Source organism: Gadus chalcogrammus, chromosome 4 (assembly GCF_026213295.1).
Source record: "Gadus chalcogrammus isolate NIFS_2021 chromosome 4, NIFS_Gcha_1.0, whole genome shotgun sequence".
Taxonomy (NCBI): Eukaryota; Metazoa; Chordata; class Actinopteri; order Gadiformes; family Gadidae; genus Gadus; species Gadus chalcogrammus.
The window spans coordinates 23,980,529-23,998,789 of NC_079415.1; the positions used below are offsets into that span (position 1 = coordinate 23,980,529).

General features: G+C 44.1%; 2 protein-coding genes across 7 annotated transcripts in view; both read right to left on the minus strand.

Moving 5' to 3' along the window:
• Positions 1 to 1,965, minus strand: part of LOC130381083 (ribose-phosphate pyrophosphokinase 2) — a 70,706-nt gene extending 68,741 nt beyond the window's left edge. Inside the window, exon 1 of the mRNA XM_056588509.1 lies at positions 1,559 to 1,965. Within this exon, the coding sequence (XP_056444484.1) occupies positions 1,559 to 1,923 (365 nt within the window). The 5' untranslated portion in view covers positions 1,924 to 1,965. The remainder of the gene's footprint in view (positions 1 to 1,558) is intronic.
• Positions 1,966 to 6,384: 4,419 nt separating this feature from the next.
• The window catches only part of LOC130380890 (histone deacetylase 4-like), a 143,307-nt gene continuing 131,430 nt past the window's right edge, over positions 6,385 to 18,261 (minus strand). For all 6 annotated transcript variants that reach the window (XM_056588299.1, XM_056588294.1, XM_056588295.1 and 3 more), the window contains 4 exons: positions 15,165 to 15,298; positions 14,696 to 14,780; positions 13,524 to 13,668; positions 6,385 to 6,752 (listed from right to left, as the gene is read on the minus strand). In XM_056588299.1, coding sequence (XP_056444274.1) covers positions 6,713 to 6,752; positions 13,524 to 13,668; positions 14,696 to 14,780; positions 15,165 to 15,298 — 404 coding nt within the window. In that variant the 3' untranslated portion in view covers positions 6,385 to 6,712. The remainder of the gene's footprint in view (positions 6,753 to 13,523; positions 13,669 to 14,695; positions 14,781 to 15,164; positions 15,299 to 18,261) is intronic.

The window sequence follows — 18,261 nt, forward strand, 5'->3', positions numbered from 1 at the left end:
CATCTGCCAGGCCATACAGTGCACTACACAGACACAGCAATGTTGCATCAATACACATAACTGTGTGAAATGCTTCGCCCCCTTGTGATTCCCATGGGACAAGTACTTTTCTATTGTTGCACTATTGCATTTGTCCATGGGAGCCAAATGTCAACTGCTAAAAGAATGTGTACAGTTTTGAGAACACAACTGATTAGCCTGTGTTTACTTTAATTTCGTAGGGTTGAGAAAATAATCAGACCCCCGTTGCTGTACACTCTTGGTTGAAGATTTACACACTGAAAAGTCATTGTAAAGAATATTCCCTCCGCATAAAGTTGCCTTTGAAGGACCCCTTATGATTTTTATGTTAAGATATTAATCTGAAAAGATTGTAGATTAGTGTTACTCTACAAGAAAATGAACTAATCGAACAAGAGTTATAGAAATTGCACTTACATCTCTACATTTTGTAGATGTAAACTATGGTAACATTTTTGTATTGTGCAATTGCCATATTTTAATAAAACATTGGCATTACACCCAAATATATCAATATCAATATACATGCAGAGCTCTTTTTGGCCCTCACACACTAACGAACATCATGTACTACTGGGCTCATATTAGGTTCATGTGACTCTGCTCCTCTGAGCGGGGGACTGGCTCCTGCCTCTGAGTGTGTGTTCCTACACGTCCTGTGCCCTGGGACGCATGGGGTAGTCTTCGCTCCTACAGGTCGCTCATGAAGGGGGCTTAAAGCAGACCCCGTTTCTCCAGAAAGACGAACCGTGTTAATTAACAATTTTACTGCACACACACACACACACACACACACACTGGCAACTCAACATAAGGCCACCATCAGCAGGAGAGGGGATAATACGCATCAGACACAGGTTCATCCATGACAGATGACCTGGCCGCCCCGTCTGTCTGTACAGGGCGGGCCTGAGTCCGCCTATGAACCGGGCTGAACCGGTGGACTCGTTAGATTGTGCCAGTGAGTGGTGGGTCTTCTTTCTCACGACGAGAATTCGATTATTTGTAAATAATGGATTGAATTACTTAATTAAACCGTTGTGGCGGTTATGATAGCCGTCCGAAACCCAGCTGGTCACGCTGGACTAAACGCCAGGAACCAGTTCCGTCCCGGATACTTAGTAACTTTGTTTCAGGTAACGGTTAAATCAGTAGATCCAAAAAAATATATCATGCATCTTGAAACGACATGTATATGATTGGACTTGGCTGTAGGGGCCAGTGCAGTGAGTAACGTGTCGTCTGGGCCCTGCATGAACCTGCCGCCCGCTAGCACTCCGCAGGTAGCTCCCCGTGTTTACTAGTGGTTAGCGGTCCGCCGTTAGCCTGTTAGCTCCCCGTGTTTACTAGCGGCTAGCGGGTCACGTGTCTCCGCTGCCTATGCGCTAAACTATTGTTAGCTTTGAAGCTAACCAACGCACATGGGACACACACCACCTACACACCATATCACAATCATGAGTCCACAACGCCACGACCACATGACACCCACACCCACACAACCCGACCGTGTCGCACTGTGGGAAGCGGGGCTCACCACGTCTCCTGGTTGCTGAACTTCTTGGTGATGACTTTGCCCAGCTCCAGCCCCAGCCTGTCGGCCACCTTCTGCGACAGGTCGTGGTGAGAGCTCCCGCTAAAAAGCACGATGTTGGGCATGGCGCCAACGGGACAGAACACACTTCTACGGTGATTAAAAGAAAAGAGGGTCCAGACCGGGGTGGCTCTTCTTCTTCCACGACCCCCGCAGTGAAGGGTCAGATAAGAGTGAAAGGTAGGGCTAGTGTCGCGGACTTCGCATGTCGGTGGCACTAGTGACAAGTTTGTGTTTGCTCGATAAATGGAAGTGGAAGTGGCCTCACGTGATTGGCTTGCTTGAGGTTCCAGGACACCGCCCACCATTTCCGTTTAGAGGACACGCCCCCGGACGGGTTCCTAAGGGGCGCGCTCTGACTTGCACAGCTGATCACGAGATCGCACGTTGCTTTCTTGTGATCAGGAGAGCAGTTTTAGCAGAATACCCCTCGAGGAACGAGTTAGTTCATTATGATGTATAATAACCAGGGCCTGATCACCACCGAGTCCACATGCAGTGTAGGCGGAACTCAGTGGTGGAACGAGCTCCTTGACGTTCTCAGGACCGCAGAGTCGCTCACTATCTTCCGAAAAAGACTCAAGACTCACCTGTTCAGAGTCCACCTCGACTCTGCATAGCCACCCTCCCACTTCTGGCCACCATTGTACACTGTATTGTATTTTGTTGTATTGTATTGTATTATAGTACTTAACTGTGTAGCAACTGCAGTAGCTGCTATCATTGCTGTAACACGAGGAAATGGTTAGCCTAGCGATTGTTGTACTTGCACTTGGTTCTATGAACATCCTTTCTGTACCGACAGCGATATATTGTTGCACTTCTTATGACAAATGTACTTATTGTAAGTCCCTTTGGATAAAAGCGTCTGCTAAATGCCCTAAATGTAAATGTAAGTGTAGGGCCTGATCACCACTGAGACCACATGCAGTGTATAATCAGGGCCTGATCACCACTGAGTCCACCATGGACCTGCCGTACACATGCTTATAATTATAATAGTTAATTAGGACACACACATAATTGTACATACATTGTACATGCATATGTATAATATGTACACATAATATGTATAGTGTACGTGTATCATTGTACAGACATACATAATTGTACATACACACGGATTTCCTAAAGAAGGACATTTACTTCCAGTGAAAACGTATTTGTATTTTTTCCTTTTCCATCAAATTAAATCAGTTGGCTGGCCATGGTAAGTCGTTTTCTTAAGACATATCTAGTTATTTTACTTCGGTTCACGATCCTCGTAAGAGCCGACCCTGATTATCTTGGTGGTGTGGAACATAAGCTAGACAGCAACAGGAGCATCTCTGTAGACTATGTACCACTCAAAACCTCCGGAAATAGAACTCCCTATGTTAATTCTTAATTAAATCAAACACATAATTTCAAGAGAAAAATACCAAACAATGATCAAATACTCCCATCATCTTTCGGAAATATATTTTATAGATTTAGGGATTAAATGTCCGAAGCGTAGGTCCCAAAGAATGTTAACTTTTTTTTAATCAATACAGAGACAAACAACAAACTAAAAATAACATTATTTTTCATTTACATGAAAACCAAGAATAACTCTTGAGCCACAGTGGTATTTAGATAGAACTGGCCGAGGCGGTCGTCGACAGTTGAACCGAGATGCCCAGTTTCTGAACTTTCTCCTCTCTCTCTCTCTCTCTCTCTCTCTCTCTCTCTCTCTCTCTCTCTCTCTCTCTCTCTCTCTCTCTCTCTCTCTCTCTCTCTCTCTCTCTCTCTCTCTCTCTCTCTCTCTCTCTCTCTCTCTCTCTCTCTCTCTCTCTCCCTCTGTCTCTCCCTCTCCCTCTGCCCCCCCCCCTCTCTCTCTCTCTCCCCCCCCCCCCCCCCCCCCCCAGGGGTTAATTTAGTGCCGGTGTAAAATGCCAGAGGAACATTCTTTGGGAGAGTCCACGACTGAGAAGGCAGAGCAAAAGTTTCTTGAATACATTTTCTGATTTGTCCATAAATTGTTGTCTCAGTGCTGGATTCTACAATATCAAATGTTTTTTTCTTCTTCTTTTCTTTATCTTTGTTAGTCGTGTTGGACAAAGTTAGTTTTTCAGAATTCTGTTGCACAGCGAGGAAGGCGGAGTCGGCCCCGTTTCCCATGGATACTTGATTGCCATGGGAGACTGGGTTCCCGCCCCCCTCCTCCGCCCATTGTTCTTCTTCTATTGTGCAAATACAACATTATTATCGTTACATAGACAAGCAGGCATGCTGGTGCACAAACCATGCAAAGAGTTAAAGTTGGCGCGAGTAGACAGCAGAAACCAAAAAAAACGTCCTACGAAAGGCTAAAATAAAGCAAAGAAATTACGCTAACAACAACAAAGTTAAGCCAAATCAAACTAACAGTTGGAATGTTTTGTTAAGAAATTAACAACAACAAACGAAAAATGTACTCTACGACCACATTAACATGATGGTTGCTATTAATCGTTACCGTTTTTGTGAAAAATCGAAAAGTAGATTTGTTATAAAAAGTAAGCTGGACCGTAGTGACAGTCTGAAGTAGCCACCTCCCATTGTCTGACTGCACATATCCCGCTCCTTTAAATAAATGGTCATCAGGGTATCGTTACGTTGTGGGTTTATTTCCCGTAACTAGCCAAGTGCAATCCGTTTTCCCACGACACAATGCTGGCCCTTCCTATGGCTGATAACATTGCGTCATACGGATTGGCAACAGAGAGATCAAATGTAAAAAAATATCAGAATAAGTGTTTAAATTAAACTCAACTCTTATACTCTTGAAATAAAATAGTGCAGTCAATGACTTGAGTGCCGAGGTCATTGTTCACTAACATTACGACAAGCCGACCTTCTCAGAAAAACTAGAGGTTTTCTGCAAATAAACGTTCTACTAAGAGGCCAACGTCGTACAGCAAGGTTTATAAATACACACAAGACTGGGACCCACAGCCGGGAGGAGGCCCGAGGAACGACGAGGGGGGATAGGAGCAGGGGTGTCCCTTCTCTATGAAAGTAAAAGAGAGAGAGGAAGAGGGAGGGAGAGGGAGAGAAAAAGAGGGGGAGAGAAAGAGGGAGAGAGAGGGGAAGACTGATAGACAGAAAGAGATAGAGAGACGACAAGAAAGAGAGATGTAGGAGAAAGATGGATGTACAGAAACGAAGATGGATAGGGTGAACTCAGAAAGAAGGAAAAAATGAATGAAAAATTAGTAAACGACTAATAAAGTAACGACAGCACTGGTTGCGATTCCCTTGCCCATCCAGAAAAAAAGGACAGGTCACGGGTTGAATGACATGAAAAAAGTTAGAAAAATATACATCAAATAAAAATGGACACATTTACAACACACATTTGATATGGAAATAACAAAAACAGCACCAAATCGGTGAAAAATAAACAACAATGGTAGGCGTAAAAGTCTACAAACAGGCCACCATTAATGCTCTGCTCCGTAAAACATATTGAATTCGATGTACACGGCTGGACGTTGGGCCAGGGACCCAGGGGGTCGCAGCCAGGCGAGCAGCCAAGAGCTGCTTAGAAAGTAGTGATGGCTCCTCAAGTACAGGAACATGGTAGAGAGATGGTTCCTCAGTTAGGAGTGCTTGTCCACCAGTGTTTACTAGCCATGTATTGGAGGGAGGGGGACGGGGTTGGAAATGCAAATGCATGCTTTGGCTTCAGTGGCTTGGCATTTATTTTTTTGTGTGTTTGCGTTTTTGTTTTGGGATAACATTCAAAGAATCTTCAGGGAAAATATGGGGCCTTTCCGCCCCAATGCATGCTGGTAGGCTGATGGGTTGTGTTTTTCGTACGAAGCCATCACTCAGGAAGGGGGAGGGGTTTATAAAGGGCTGGGCTACATAGAAGGCTGAACTTTCATTTCCCTAAAATTTAGCATCAATCTAGCGTCTTCCAGCGAGTGACCTGTCAACCCCTTTTTATTCCCTCCCGCCACTGAAGCCTGCCTCTACTCTCCTTAAGCAATGAGTGTCTTCTCATTTTTCTCACAGAAAAAGATTCATTCCAAGGGAAAGAAAAAATCAAAACCAAAACCACACCCTCCACAGACCAAGTCCTTGAAAGAAGTAAATGTTCCACGTAAACATGCTGACCGCTCCTCTTGTCATCGTCTCATTCTGCGCTGCAGGGACCTGCATTCTTTAGCCACAGGGGCCACAAAACTAAGTAGTATCTTGTGACTTAAGGCAATCTTCTTTTCCTGAATCCACCGGATTTTCCTGAAACCCGGTGGATCTGCACCAAGGCACTCCTCCAGTCCGTCAGTATCGGACCGATCGCGTCCGGGACCCGCACGCCGGTCCCCTGCGTCTAGGGCCCCGACCGTCGTCCAGGGCAACAGCTCATCCAATGGCGGTGGTTGCTATGGGGACGGTGCGGTGCGGCGGCGGCGGCGGCGCCGGGACCAGTCTCAAAGTCCACAGTGAACGCATCTCGTTACAGAATGCCGACGAGCCCCCAGGCCGGTCGTCGTGGGCGCAGCGGCTGGGGGATTGTTTTTGTAGGCAAAATTTGTTGAGAAAATAATGGTACAAATGAATCAAAGGACTGACCAACTGTGTTGGCCAGAGGGTTCCGGTGGCAATGGCCACACGTCCACTGTACTCTGCACCGTGAGTATTTTACAGCTCTCCTCCGCCGCCTCAAGACTTCAAATGGACTAGCACCCTAGCCTTCAGGCCGGGTCATGTCGTTATCCACCGTCGCGAATGCTAACATGGTGGGGGGGGGGGGGGGGGGGGGGGGGTTGCTAAGACTGGCACAAAATGTGTGTGACCAAGCAAGTGTTGCTAAGCAACACACGCAAGCTTCAGGATGTATTTTTTTGTTTCCTTTTATCGATTTTGAGTCTGCCATCTTCTGATTGGCTCCCTACTCGTGAGGCTGAGCCCGCCCATGCCCTCTCATTGGTTAGAGGGGCCGCCCATCGAGGTGACTGATGTGGCGGGCGAGGCTTATAGGCGCTAAATGAAGGTAACGGTCGAGGCTCTTTCGAAAAAATCGAAGGAGGCGTTTCTCCAGAGCGACCGATGAGGGCGATGTAACACAGAGATGGCTCCCCTCTGCTACAGTGGTTCCCCCTCTTCCATTGGTTCCTCCTGTTGCCTAGGGGACAACAAAGAAAGGTGCATTTCAAAACACAAACGCAACATGACCCTATAACCTATGATCTTTCCTTTTGTTGTTTGCTAATTGATCGCTAAGAAAAGATAGCTCGCTAGCATTAGTTCAATGAAGCTAGCGGTAGCTAGAGATAAAGTCATCGCAGACTTTGAACCGATAATCAATATAAATAAGAGCAGACAGGGAGTGAGTGTCCAAAAGTGACCCTGCATTCCATATTTTTTAAACCAGTTGAAAGAGATTAGCTTAATCCTGTTTTAAAACAAACATGATTAAAACAAACTGCATAAAAGGGTTATTTAGTGTAATTTATGGTTAGGCAATCATCGTGTATCTTAGCATGAATGTACACTTGTAGTGTAATGTAGGCCACAAACAACAACCTTTACAATACAGTTCAAACAGAGGGTGATAACTTTACAGAGTAAATAAGTTATACCTTTCAAATGTATAAAACATACTTAATGTATGAACTAGGGCTCTAGGGCTGCAAGGGCTCTAAGTTAACACCCGCCAACCCGCCAAATGCGGGTGAAAATTCATTTTGGCGTGTATTAAAAAAAACTCACTAGCCGGCTTGGCCGGTGATAAATGAGTAACTTTACCATCTATTTCGCGGGACGCGTGAGCACGGTTTCTATGGGAACGCATCCGTCGAGGCTGTGTCACGTTAAAATTGTACCGGGGGCGAAAATTGTACCGGCCTACGTCATCGTTTGTTTACATCCTGACAACCTGCCAAGCAACAGACGACGCGATGCAGAAAACATGTTTCCAAACGACGAAATAACATAATACAGATAGCGGATCGCTATCTGTACTATGATAGATAGCGATAACACTTGTTTTTACTTTATATTTGTATTGTATTTAATTGTTTAATCGAAACAATAAAAAAAATTGCCCGCGTAACGGGCGATCGCGTCAAATGACAAATGTTTTGCCCGCGAAACGGGCGATCGCGTCAAATGACGCGTCAAATGACGCGTCAAATGACGCGTCAAATGACGTAGGAAGGTTCTTGAACATTTGCGAACTGTCATGCTCGTTCATTGCACTCCTTCATTGAGCGTGACAAGACAAACAAGTTAAACAATTCAATACAATACAAATATAAAGTAAAAACAAGTGTTATCTAGCGATCTGTTATCTGTATTATGTTTCAAGAAACTTCCTACGTCATTTGACGCGTCATTTGACGCGATCGCCCGTTCCGAGGGCAAAACATTTGTCATTTGACGCGATCGCCCGTTTCGCGGGCAAATTTTTTTATTGTTTCGATTAAACAATTAAATACAATACAAATATAAAGTAAAAACAAGTGTTATCGCTATCTATCATAATACAGATAGCGATCCGCTATCTGTATTATGTTATTTCGTCGTTTGGAAACATGTTTTCTGCATCGCGTCGTCTGTTGCTTGGCAGGTTGTCAGGATGTAAACAAACGATGACGTAGGCCGGTACAATTTTCGCCCCCGGTACAATTTTAACGTGACAGCTGCCGTACTAGGGGAGGGGGCGTAGGTCACTCTTGGGTTGGAAAAAACGATAGACGCCGGTACAAATACAAATACAGACACAAACACAAACAAGATGAGGCGATGGTTGGGACAGCCGGCCATCAAGAGAAAGGATATTCCTACCAAAGAGGTAGGGGAGGAGGAGGATATTGGACCTCGCGAAAAAAAAAGAAGGAAATTTAACTGTAAATGGCTAACTGGTCGTGAGTGGCTCGTGTATGATCACGAAAACAGCGTAATGTTCTGTCAGGATTGCCGAATGTATGCTAAAGAAAAACACAAAACGAATAATTTCGTGGTAGGAACCAATAATTTCAAAGTAGAAGCAGTAAAGGATCATGAGAGTGCCCGAAGTCATCAGGAGAGACTGAGGACGAAAACCGCCAAGAAGTGTCGTATCGAAGAGAGTGAAGCTGGAAGGAGCCTTGCCTTAATGAAGACGTCCGAGTTCGAGAAGATGGAGCTACTTTTTCGCAATGCCCACGCCATCGGGAAAAAAGGCAGGCCTTTCACCGACTTCGCATGGATGTGTGAGTAAGTGGATTAACTTTATTATTTACATGTTTCAGACTCATTACATTTTATACGGTATATTGACAGTACTATTTTAGTAACTATTTTAAAGTTCAGCCTCACACTTTATCAGTCACATAACATGCAAAGGTTTAACATGAATATATCATGTGGCCACCACGATTGCCCTAATACAAGCATTTTTATATATGTGTTTTTGGTTATTATTTATTTCAGGGTTGATAGAAAGAAAGGCTTGAAGATAGGAGAGACATACACAAATGACTATCAGGCAAAAGATTTCATTCACTACATAGCGGAGGATGTGAGGAGAAAGATGAGGGCAAGATTGTCAGATGTCAAGTTCATCTCTGTCATGTCAGACGGATCCCTGGACAGTGCAGTGATTGAAGAAGAGATGGTCTATGCCAGGAGTGCCAGTGAGGGGAAGATCAAAGTTGATTTTGTCGGGATAAAAGCTGTTTCAAAGCCAGATGCTACAAGCATAGCTGAAGCTGTGTGTAATGTAATGGAGAGTGAAGTCAGCACTGATTGGAAGAGCAAGCTGGTGGCCATCACCACAGATGGAGCAGCTGTAATGACAGGAGTCAACAATGGTGTAGTTACCAAGCTGCGTGCAGACCGATCGTATGTGCTGGGGATCCATTGCATGCAGGGGCGGCCCCAGCACATTTGGCGCTCTAGGCGAGCTTCACTCCTGGCGCCCCCCCCCCCTCCGCAAAAAAAAAAAGAATAATAATAATAATAATAAAAAAATAAATAAAAAAAAGTTTGTTCATTCCCCACGAAAACTGAATTGCAACCTTGAAAAACTGTTTTGCCCTGTAACTGCATTTCTTTCACATAAACACAACGATCGCAACGATGAACAAACATTAATTCAAGAATAAAATCCACGGAGGAAAAAATTGCGCCCCGGATGGCTTTTGCCTCTTCATTTTCTTGATTTCGTTCTTGATTCTCGATTCTTGAAAACACTCTAACCAAACGCCTTATAGTACTAGCATGTTCTGACGAAACCAAGGAGGTAGGTTCCCCTTCCGTTTTCGATTTTTGGCTCATTTTACCCTAATGTTAGATTTATTTTTTTTAATGTCAAAATATTGGTTGGAGATAAGGGGCGCAAAAATATGCGCCAGCAGGGAAAAAAAATATTATTATTTTTTTTATTTATTTTTTCGGGCGCATTATTTTGCGCTCCCCCTCTAGATGGCGCTCTAGGCGGCCGCCTAACCCGCCTGTAGGGAAGGCCGCCCCTGATTGCATGGCCCATAGACTTGAGCTCGCCTTTTCAGATGCAGTGAGGAAAAATGTGATGGCCAAGAAGGTTGAGGACCTATTGAGTGGACTCTACACCTTGTATCACAAGAGTGGAGTAAACAGGGCCAGCCTAAAGCAACACTTCGGGGAGCTCCACATGAAGGCTTTGATGCCAACCAGAGTAGGTGGAACCAGGTGGCTGCCACATCTCCTCAAAGCACTAGACCATTTCCTCAGGGGCTATGCTGCTGTTGTACGCCACTTACAGGAAAAGGTATGATAATTTATAGCCTACTAAAACCAACAGTGTAGGTTGATAATTTAATATTTGTGCCTTGCTTAATACATTTACATGTCAAACACATGTCTGTCAGTGATATAAACAGGTAGGAGACACAATACAAGCCAAGAATTGCATTGGAAAAACAAAATAAATATGAGACTAAAATCATATTTGCATAATAATTTGGAATTCAGTGTAAATGTTGTCTGTGATTTAATGCTGTTGTTTTGTTTGTAGGCCCAGGAGGAGACCACTGTCAGTGTTCAGAGGGCAAAGGCCAAGGGCTTCCTTAACATAGCAAAGGATGGCGGAGTCCTACGGTTTTGCTGTCTTCTCCATGACATCATCTTTCAATTGAGCAACCTTTCCAAGTCACTGCAGAAGTCAGCAGTAACCCTGGCTGAGGCTCATAGCTGCCTGTCCTCCACTCAGGCTGTCATAGAAAAGTACAAGTCAAGGTATAGAATAGAATACTTTTTTTCATTCTGCCCATGAGACATGAAAAGAACAAAATGCAGAACTCAGGTCTCGGTATAATGATAAATAAAAACAATCAATACTAATTAAAATCACCATCTAAAATATGGTGAGTATGTATTATGTATATGTATGTATAAGATATGTATCATATGTCATACAATTCATTATTTGATTTTAGGTTGTGTTAGTGTGTTTTCACACTTTTTTCACAATATGTATGTAAAGATAGATAATAAATCAAACCCATCCATTCATCTCTGCACAACTGTAGACCCGGGCCTAAGCTGAGAGCAGCACTGGAGACGGACATCTATGAGGGAGTCCTTCTGAAACCGACAAAGCCTGACCAGCATGACAAGTCCAAGAATGATCTCAGAGATGCCATGTGCCAGTGCATCACTTCTAGGTTTGCCGATGTAAACAGTGGTGTCCTGAAGGCAATGCGACTGATACATTTCCAGTGCTGGCCAGAGACAGACACAAGTGCAGGTCAGTAATAATTAAAATGTAATGAACAAATATATTCCCATTTTATGTTTTAAGACAACTCCTTAAAGCTGCAGTCTGTAGTTTGGAGAAAAAAGTGGACTTAGCCAGAAAATTTGAATGAGTACAGCCTCCAGGTCCCTCCTCCTTCCTCTCTGCTGTGCTGCAGCTCTGCTTTCTAAGACCCTCTCCACAGATATAAATATAACAAATATAACACAAAAATAGTTATAGGCTGCAGCTTTAACTTTGTATCAATGTTTTTCCCCTTTGTTCTCAGATTTTGGTGATGATGATGTAGACCAGGTTATTAGTCACTTCCGACCTCTTCTACTGACAGCTGGAGTGGATATTGACTTGATTCCAGATCAATGGACCATTCTGAAAACACAACTTTACACTGCAGGTTTCAGCCAAGGCGATGAATGAAGTTTAAGAAAATGAAGTCTGATGTGACTCTTTAACAATAGTCTTGAGTAGGTCATTTGTTAAAGGTACAATCCAAATGTGATGCCATCTTTTACTAACTAAATTTGCATTTGTTTTCCATGTGCTTGAAAGTCACTGAAAGTGCATACCGTAACATCTCATTTTGTATTGTCTGTCTGACCCTGCAACAGGGACCATTGAGAAGACATGGCCTGTAGTAAACAGAATGCTGCGCCATGAGTGTCCTGATGTCCTACACCTGTTTGATGCCCTGCTCACCATTCCGACAAGTACAGCTGACTGTGAGAGGGGGTTTAGTGTCATGAAGCAGGTTAAGAGTGACTGGCGCTCAAGCCTGAAAGGGGAGACACTAGCTGACCTTTTGTGCACAGTTGTGCTCACCGGACATCAAAGACTTCGACCCACGCAAAGCCATAGAAATCTGGCATGGTGACAGTGTGCACACACGCCGGCCACACTTTGTGAGGAAGAAAAATGGAACTGATGTAGATGGGGGCTCTGAGTCAGAGTCCTCAGAGAGCTCTGCCTCTGATGATGTTTAACCTGTCTCTTTGTACATAATACATTTGTTTAATTTTGTACATTATCTGCACTAAAACATGTTTAGAGTTGTTTAAAGTTTTAAGTTGTAAAACGCTGGCCCCAGCCCCACCTTCTGGCGGTTAGGATTTAATTTTAATTGGATATACATTCCCAACTTCACTGCAAGATGATTTTAAAGCTTTAGTTAATAAAATGATCAAATTAATTCAGTGGCTCTCATAATCCGTCTTTTTTGCACGGGAAAAAAATGTGGCTAGTGGAAATTCTGATTGGCTGGTAACTTCAGAAACTTACCAGCCACATTGGCTGGTGATCAAAAAAGTTAATTTAGAGCCCTGGCTGCAACTAACAATTATTTCAATAATCGATTAATCGTAGATTATTTTTTCGATTAATCGATGAATCTGGATACATCGATTACATTACTTCAAATTCACAGTGCAGACTGAAATGTAAAAACAACGGGTTATTGCTCCAATGTCCCTGAGCCATTTAAAGTAACATTAAATGATAAAAAATCTATAAAAACATAACTGGAATAACACAAAAAAAACATACAATGTATTGTATACATTTATGTATATATCTATAAAAATGAAAAGACTCCTTTCTTTTATAAAGTGCACAAAATGAGGTTTTCAGTTCTTTAAGTCAAACCGGTAAAAGGGATTCTGTTAAATTTTGTTAGAAGACCAATCACAGCCCTTACGTCTCTGTCCGTCTCCGTACGCATCGACAGATAGTTAAAAAAAATTGGATACACACGTAGAGCTAAGGAGAGGGTCTCCGACAGGCTCTCCATCGACGGAGAGGGCTCTCCATGTCTACGTACAGCACTTTACTGAGGACTATAAATCCACCTTTGAAGGGTCCATGCATGAAGCATGGACCTGTGGGCGTCGGCAGTTCCGCCCCTACGAGTGACGTATTAATTGCGCGACTCAACGAATCGATGACAGAATTAGTTGCCACCGCTTTTAGTAATCGATTTTTATCAATTTTATCGATTCGTTGTTGCAGCCCTAGTATGAACGAAAAGATTGCATATAGATTTAATTGTTTTGTGTTCATTAATTCATGTTACCATCGTCATCATCATCCTACTGATATTTTATTCACCAATATTTGTTCTCTTGTTTGTACATACACACTCTACTACAACTCCCACAATGCCGTGCAGCAGGGGGGCCTCACCTGTGCTCCATAGCGTTGCTATTGGCAACGGAGAGCGAGGCCATGGCGTGGACGGTCTCTGCCTCCTCCGAGTCGCCTCGCTTGGCCTCCAGCAGGGAGAGACCCAGCCTGGTTGCAGACCGCTGCACAGCACGCCAGTACTTACCTGGAGGGGGAGGGGGGGAGACAGAGAGGGAGGGGGAGGGGGAGGGAGGGAGACGGAGAGAGAGAAAGAGAGAGAGAGACAGAGAGGGCAGAGGGGAGAGAATGGAGATAGAGAGGTAGAGTTGGTGGGGGACAGATGGGTTCAGAGAGAGAGAGAGAGAGAGAGAGAGAGAGAGAGAGAGAGAGAGAGAGAGGATGTAGAGGTAGGGAAAGAGAGAGATTGATGTTTGGAGAAATTAGGGCGTTTCATCTTTATAATCATTTAGTGAATTCCAGTATCTTTCCAGCTGGTACAACCCTACACCACGACACCAGAGGGTCTTCGATCTAAGGACCCGAGAGACCATCCCAGTGTGATTTGGGGCCGGCCACACCCCCAGAACACATGGTGTGGTGATCCTGGCCTTCAAACAATAGGATCACCAATTCACACACAAGGGGGCAGTATAGCGTTTAAAACCCCAAAGCTAGTGAAGACGGAGGAGTCTCTCCCCCCACTCCTCTCTCTCGCTCTGCCCCCACTCCTCTCTCTCCCCCAACTCCTCTACCTCTCCTCTCTCCCCCTCCTCTCTCTGCCCCACGCAGGCTGTAGTGTGTGAGCCAAAACCCTGTCATGGTTCTGTGTTCCCTCATGCAGATATCACATAATGACCAGTAAACCTGCCCTGCGCATGTCTGTTGACGTGTGTGTGTGTGTGTCGCAAATGCTGTCATATGTATAAACGGTGTCGAAGTTTACAGCAGGAGATGTCCTGAGTGGACCTTTTCCCAAAACAGAGAAGAGAAGCCTTGTCGTATTCCTTGTATGCTATTTTGCAATAAGCCTCTGAATGTGTGGAAATGTAAGCCGACACCAACCGTGTAGTAGTGTCTCTTATTGTGTACAAAGATGGTGTGTTATTGTATGGTAGTGTCTCATATTTTGTAGTAGTGTCTCTTATTGTGTAGTAGTGACTCTTATTGTTTAGTTGGGTCTCTTAATGTGTAGGAGTGAGGTTAGGGGTGGTTCCAGCGGCGGTTGGACCTACTGTGCATCTCGATGACCTTCCCCAGGGATCGGACGGCGTTGGGGTTGGGCCGCTGCTCCAGGACCGCCTTGGGCAGCGGATCCAGCTGGGGACGGAAACACAAAAACAGTTGATGACCTCATTGTTCTTTATTAATAATTCAAAAGAAGGGAAATCGGGTTCTGTATTAAAAGCATTACACTTGTATTTTGATTAAAATTATTGTAATCATATAATATGCTATTAATCATCATTAGTGTTGCTGAATTTTCTCCATCCATTCCCAGGCCATGGGATGTAGTATTAGTTATTTTGCGTTTCTGTTGAAGTTCTAGTACTTTCCACCAGGGGTCAGTGTCACACCGGAGCAAAAGGGAGCCGAACCAGAATCAGCTCATTGATAACGATACACACAGGGGCCATTTTGCTCAAGGACCCTCTACAGAAGAGACTGCAGACGTGGGGAATCGAACCCGGAACCTTTTGTTACCTCCTGGCCCAGCAGGGCAGCCACACAAGCCTCCGAAGCGTCACAGATTGCGGTGAGGTCGTGACCCCCCTCCAACGCCAGAACCACCCTCCCCCCGGCGAGGGTCATCAGCTGACGGGTCAGGTGACCGAAACCTGGGGGAACAAGAGGGCATTAGAGAGAGAGAGAGAGAGAGAGAGAGAGAGAGAGAGAGAGAGAGAGAGAGAGAGAGAGAGAGAGATGGAGCAAGGGAGTAAGAGATAGAGTGGAGAGAGTGAGACAAGGAGAGAGGGAGGGAGAGTATGTGAGAGAGAGATAGAAAGAGAGCATCAAAGACAAATACATGCAGAGCACGATAGACGACAATAGCAATCTCAAAAGCTTTATTTACGCAGGTACTGTCATGGTCTGTCGTGTTTTGGTGTGTTTCCCTGTATTTCCCTCCTGTGTTGATTACTGCTCCCTCCCCTAAAGTGTCCCAGCTGTTCCTCGTTGCGTGTCTTGTGTTTGTTACTTAAGCCCTTGTCTTTCCTTTGTTCCTCGTGCTGTCATTGTCGTTTGTTGGCCCTGCGTGTTCTCTGTGGTTACCTGTGTTCCATTTTTTTTTTTACCTTTATTTAACCAGGAAAGTCCCATTGAGATTAAAAACCTATTTTTCAAGGGAGTCCTGGCCAAGAGGCAGCAACAAATAACATATGTACACTCACAATATTACACACACAACATATAGACAGATATTAAAATGATAAAAAACGGTTACAAGTAAATTAAAATTCATAAAAAACATCTACAAGTAAAAGAAGTGGTCTGAAATGCTCTCATCTTAGATTTAAAAGCGTTCAAAGAAATCATTTAGTTTAATTTAAAATCTTTTTGCAGCCAGTTCCATGTGGTGGGAGCAGAGTGGACGAATGCCCTTTTTCCTAATTCAGTGCGGGCAAATGGAACTGACAGAAGCATCTGATTGTTTGAACGCAGACTGTAAGAAGCAACACTTTTCTGTGTGATTAAATTACAAATATATGATGGCAGTAGCCCAAGCATGGCCTTATAAATAAAAGTGCACCAATGTCCCAGCCTCCTGGTGGACAAAGAGGGCCAACCCACTCGAGAATACAATTCACAGTGATGGGTCAGGGCTCTACAGTTACTAATAAACCTCAGAGAAGCATGGTAAACAGCATCAATCTTACATAGACATTTAGCTGAGGCATTCATATAAATCAAATCTCCATAATCTAAACTGGATAAAAACGTTGCAGTGACAAGCCGCTTTTTCGCCTCAAAAGAGAAACAAAATTTGTGCCTGAAGAAGAAGCCCAATTTAAGTTTCAATTTCTTCACAAGATTGTCAATGTGGGGTTTGAAGGAAAGGGAGTCATCAATCAAGACACCAAGATATTTATAGATATGAACCACCTCTATGACATTTCCCTCAAGAGTGGACACTGTGGGGAAAGTTTGAGGTACTTTCTTAGAGTTTAAAAACAACATTTGTTTAGTTTTTTCAGTGTTGAGGACTAATTTTAGTTGCAGGGCAGGAGTGTGTGCTGGACTACATCAAAAGCTTTCTGCAGAGATTCAACAGCTCTAGCAGGAGTTGATCCAAAACAGTAAATAATTTTGTCATCTGCATACAAATGCATGTTAGAATCTGACACGTTTTTTCCCAAATCATTAATGTACATAATGAACAAGAGGGGTCCTAATATTGCACCCTGTGGCACGCCCTTGTGGACACTCACAAATTCAGAACACAGACCATCATATTTAATACACTCCTGTCACTCAAATAATCTGTGAACCAGGAAACTACATGATTTGACAAACCCAAGCAAAAAAGCCTATGCTTTAAAACAGCATGGTCCACAGTGTCAAAAGCCTTTGACAGATCAATAAAAAGTGAAGCACAGTGCTGCTTCATATCAAGAGCAACTCATATATCATTGATCACTTTTGTAGCTGCAGTGATGGTACTGTGTTTTTTCCTGAAGCCTGATTGCAGTTTTGAGAGAAGATCATTGAATGTTAGAAACTCTTTTAACTGAACACACACAAAAGATTGAAGAATTTTTGACAAGGCACACAGATTTGATATTGGCCTGTAGTTGGTTAAAGGTCCCATGACATGAAAATCTCACTTTATGAGGTTTTCTTACATAAATATGAGTTCCCCGAGCCTGCCTATGGTCCCCAAGTGGCTAAAATTTGCGTTTGGTGTAAAACGAGCACTAGCTGTTCTGCTCGCCTTTGAAAAAACGGAGGCTCAAGTGCGCTGATTTGGAATGTCTGTATTTAGGACGTCACCAAGAATCTCAGCTCCTCCCCTTACTCTGCCTGGCCCGCCCAGAGACGTTGGCCCGCCAATGAGACTCGACCGTGCGAGCGCCACATGTGTGTGTGTGTGTGTGTGTGTGTGTGTGTGTGTGTGTGAATACACACACTGTAATGCAAGTGTTTCTTGTCAGTTCTTTGACGTGTCTTGTATTTCCACAACATGACTGTTGTGGGGGTTATCTGAGCCATGGTTGAGAAGGAATTGGGGGAAAGGAACTTTGGCTTTGACTCGCCGAAGTACATGAACTGCGACATGCCGCCGGTTCCCGCGAGGCACCATCGCCCGGCAGCGGGCAGCCGGCAGCAGGCAGTGTGCGGTTCAGTCGTCTTCAGGTTGATGTGAAAGTGGAAGAACCAGAGACGTCGCAGAACCCGACAAAGTCGTTTGTGATTCATAATATCGTCTGGAGGCGCACACAGCTTTTGGCCGTGATAATATGTATTAAATGATATAGGTTTCTATGTATTATATGATATTATTTAGATATAGAGCACTAGGACTGTAACGCAAGTGTTGTACACTTCCTTATTATTTGGATAACCGTTCTGCTTTTGGTGTTATGGCGCATAACACGTCGGACTCTCTTCTCTGGTATTTCTACAATGAGACTCGTATTGGGGGATATCTCAGCCATGGTTGAGAAGGAATTGGGGGAAAGGAACTTTGGCTTTGACTCGCTGAAGTACATGAACTGCGATTTGCCGCCGGTTGCCGCGAGCCACCATCGCCCGGCAGCGGGCAGCCGGCAGCAGGCAGCGCGCAGTTCAGTCGACTTCAGGT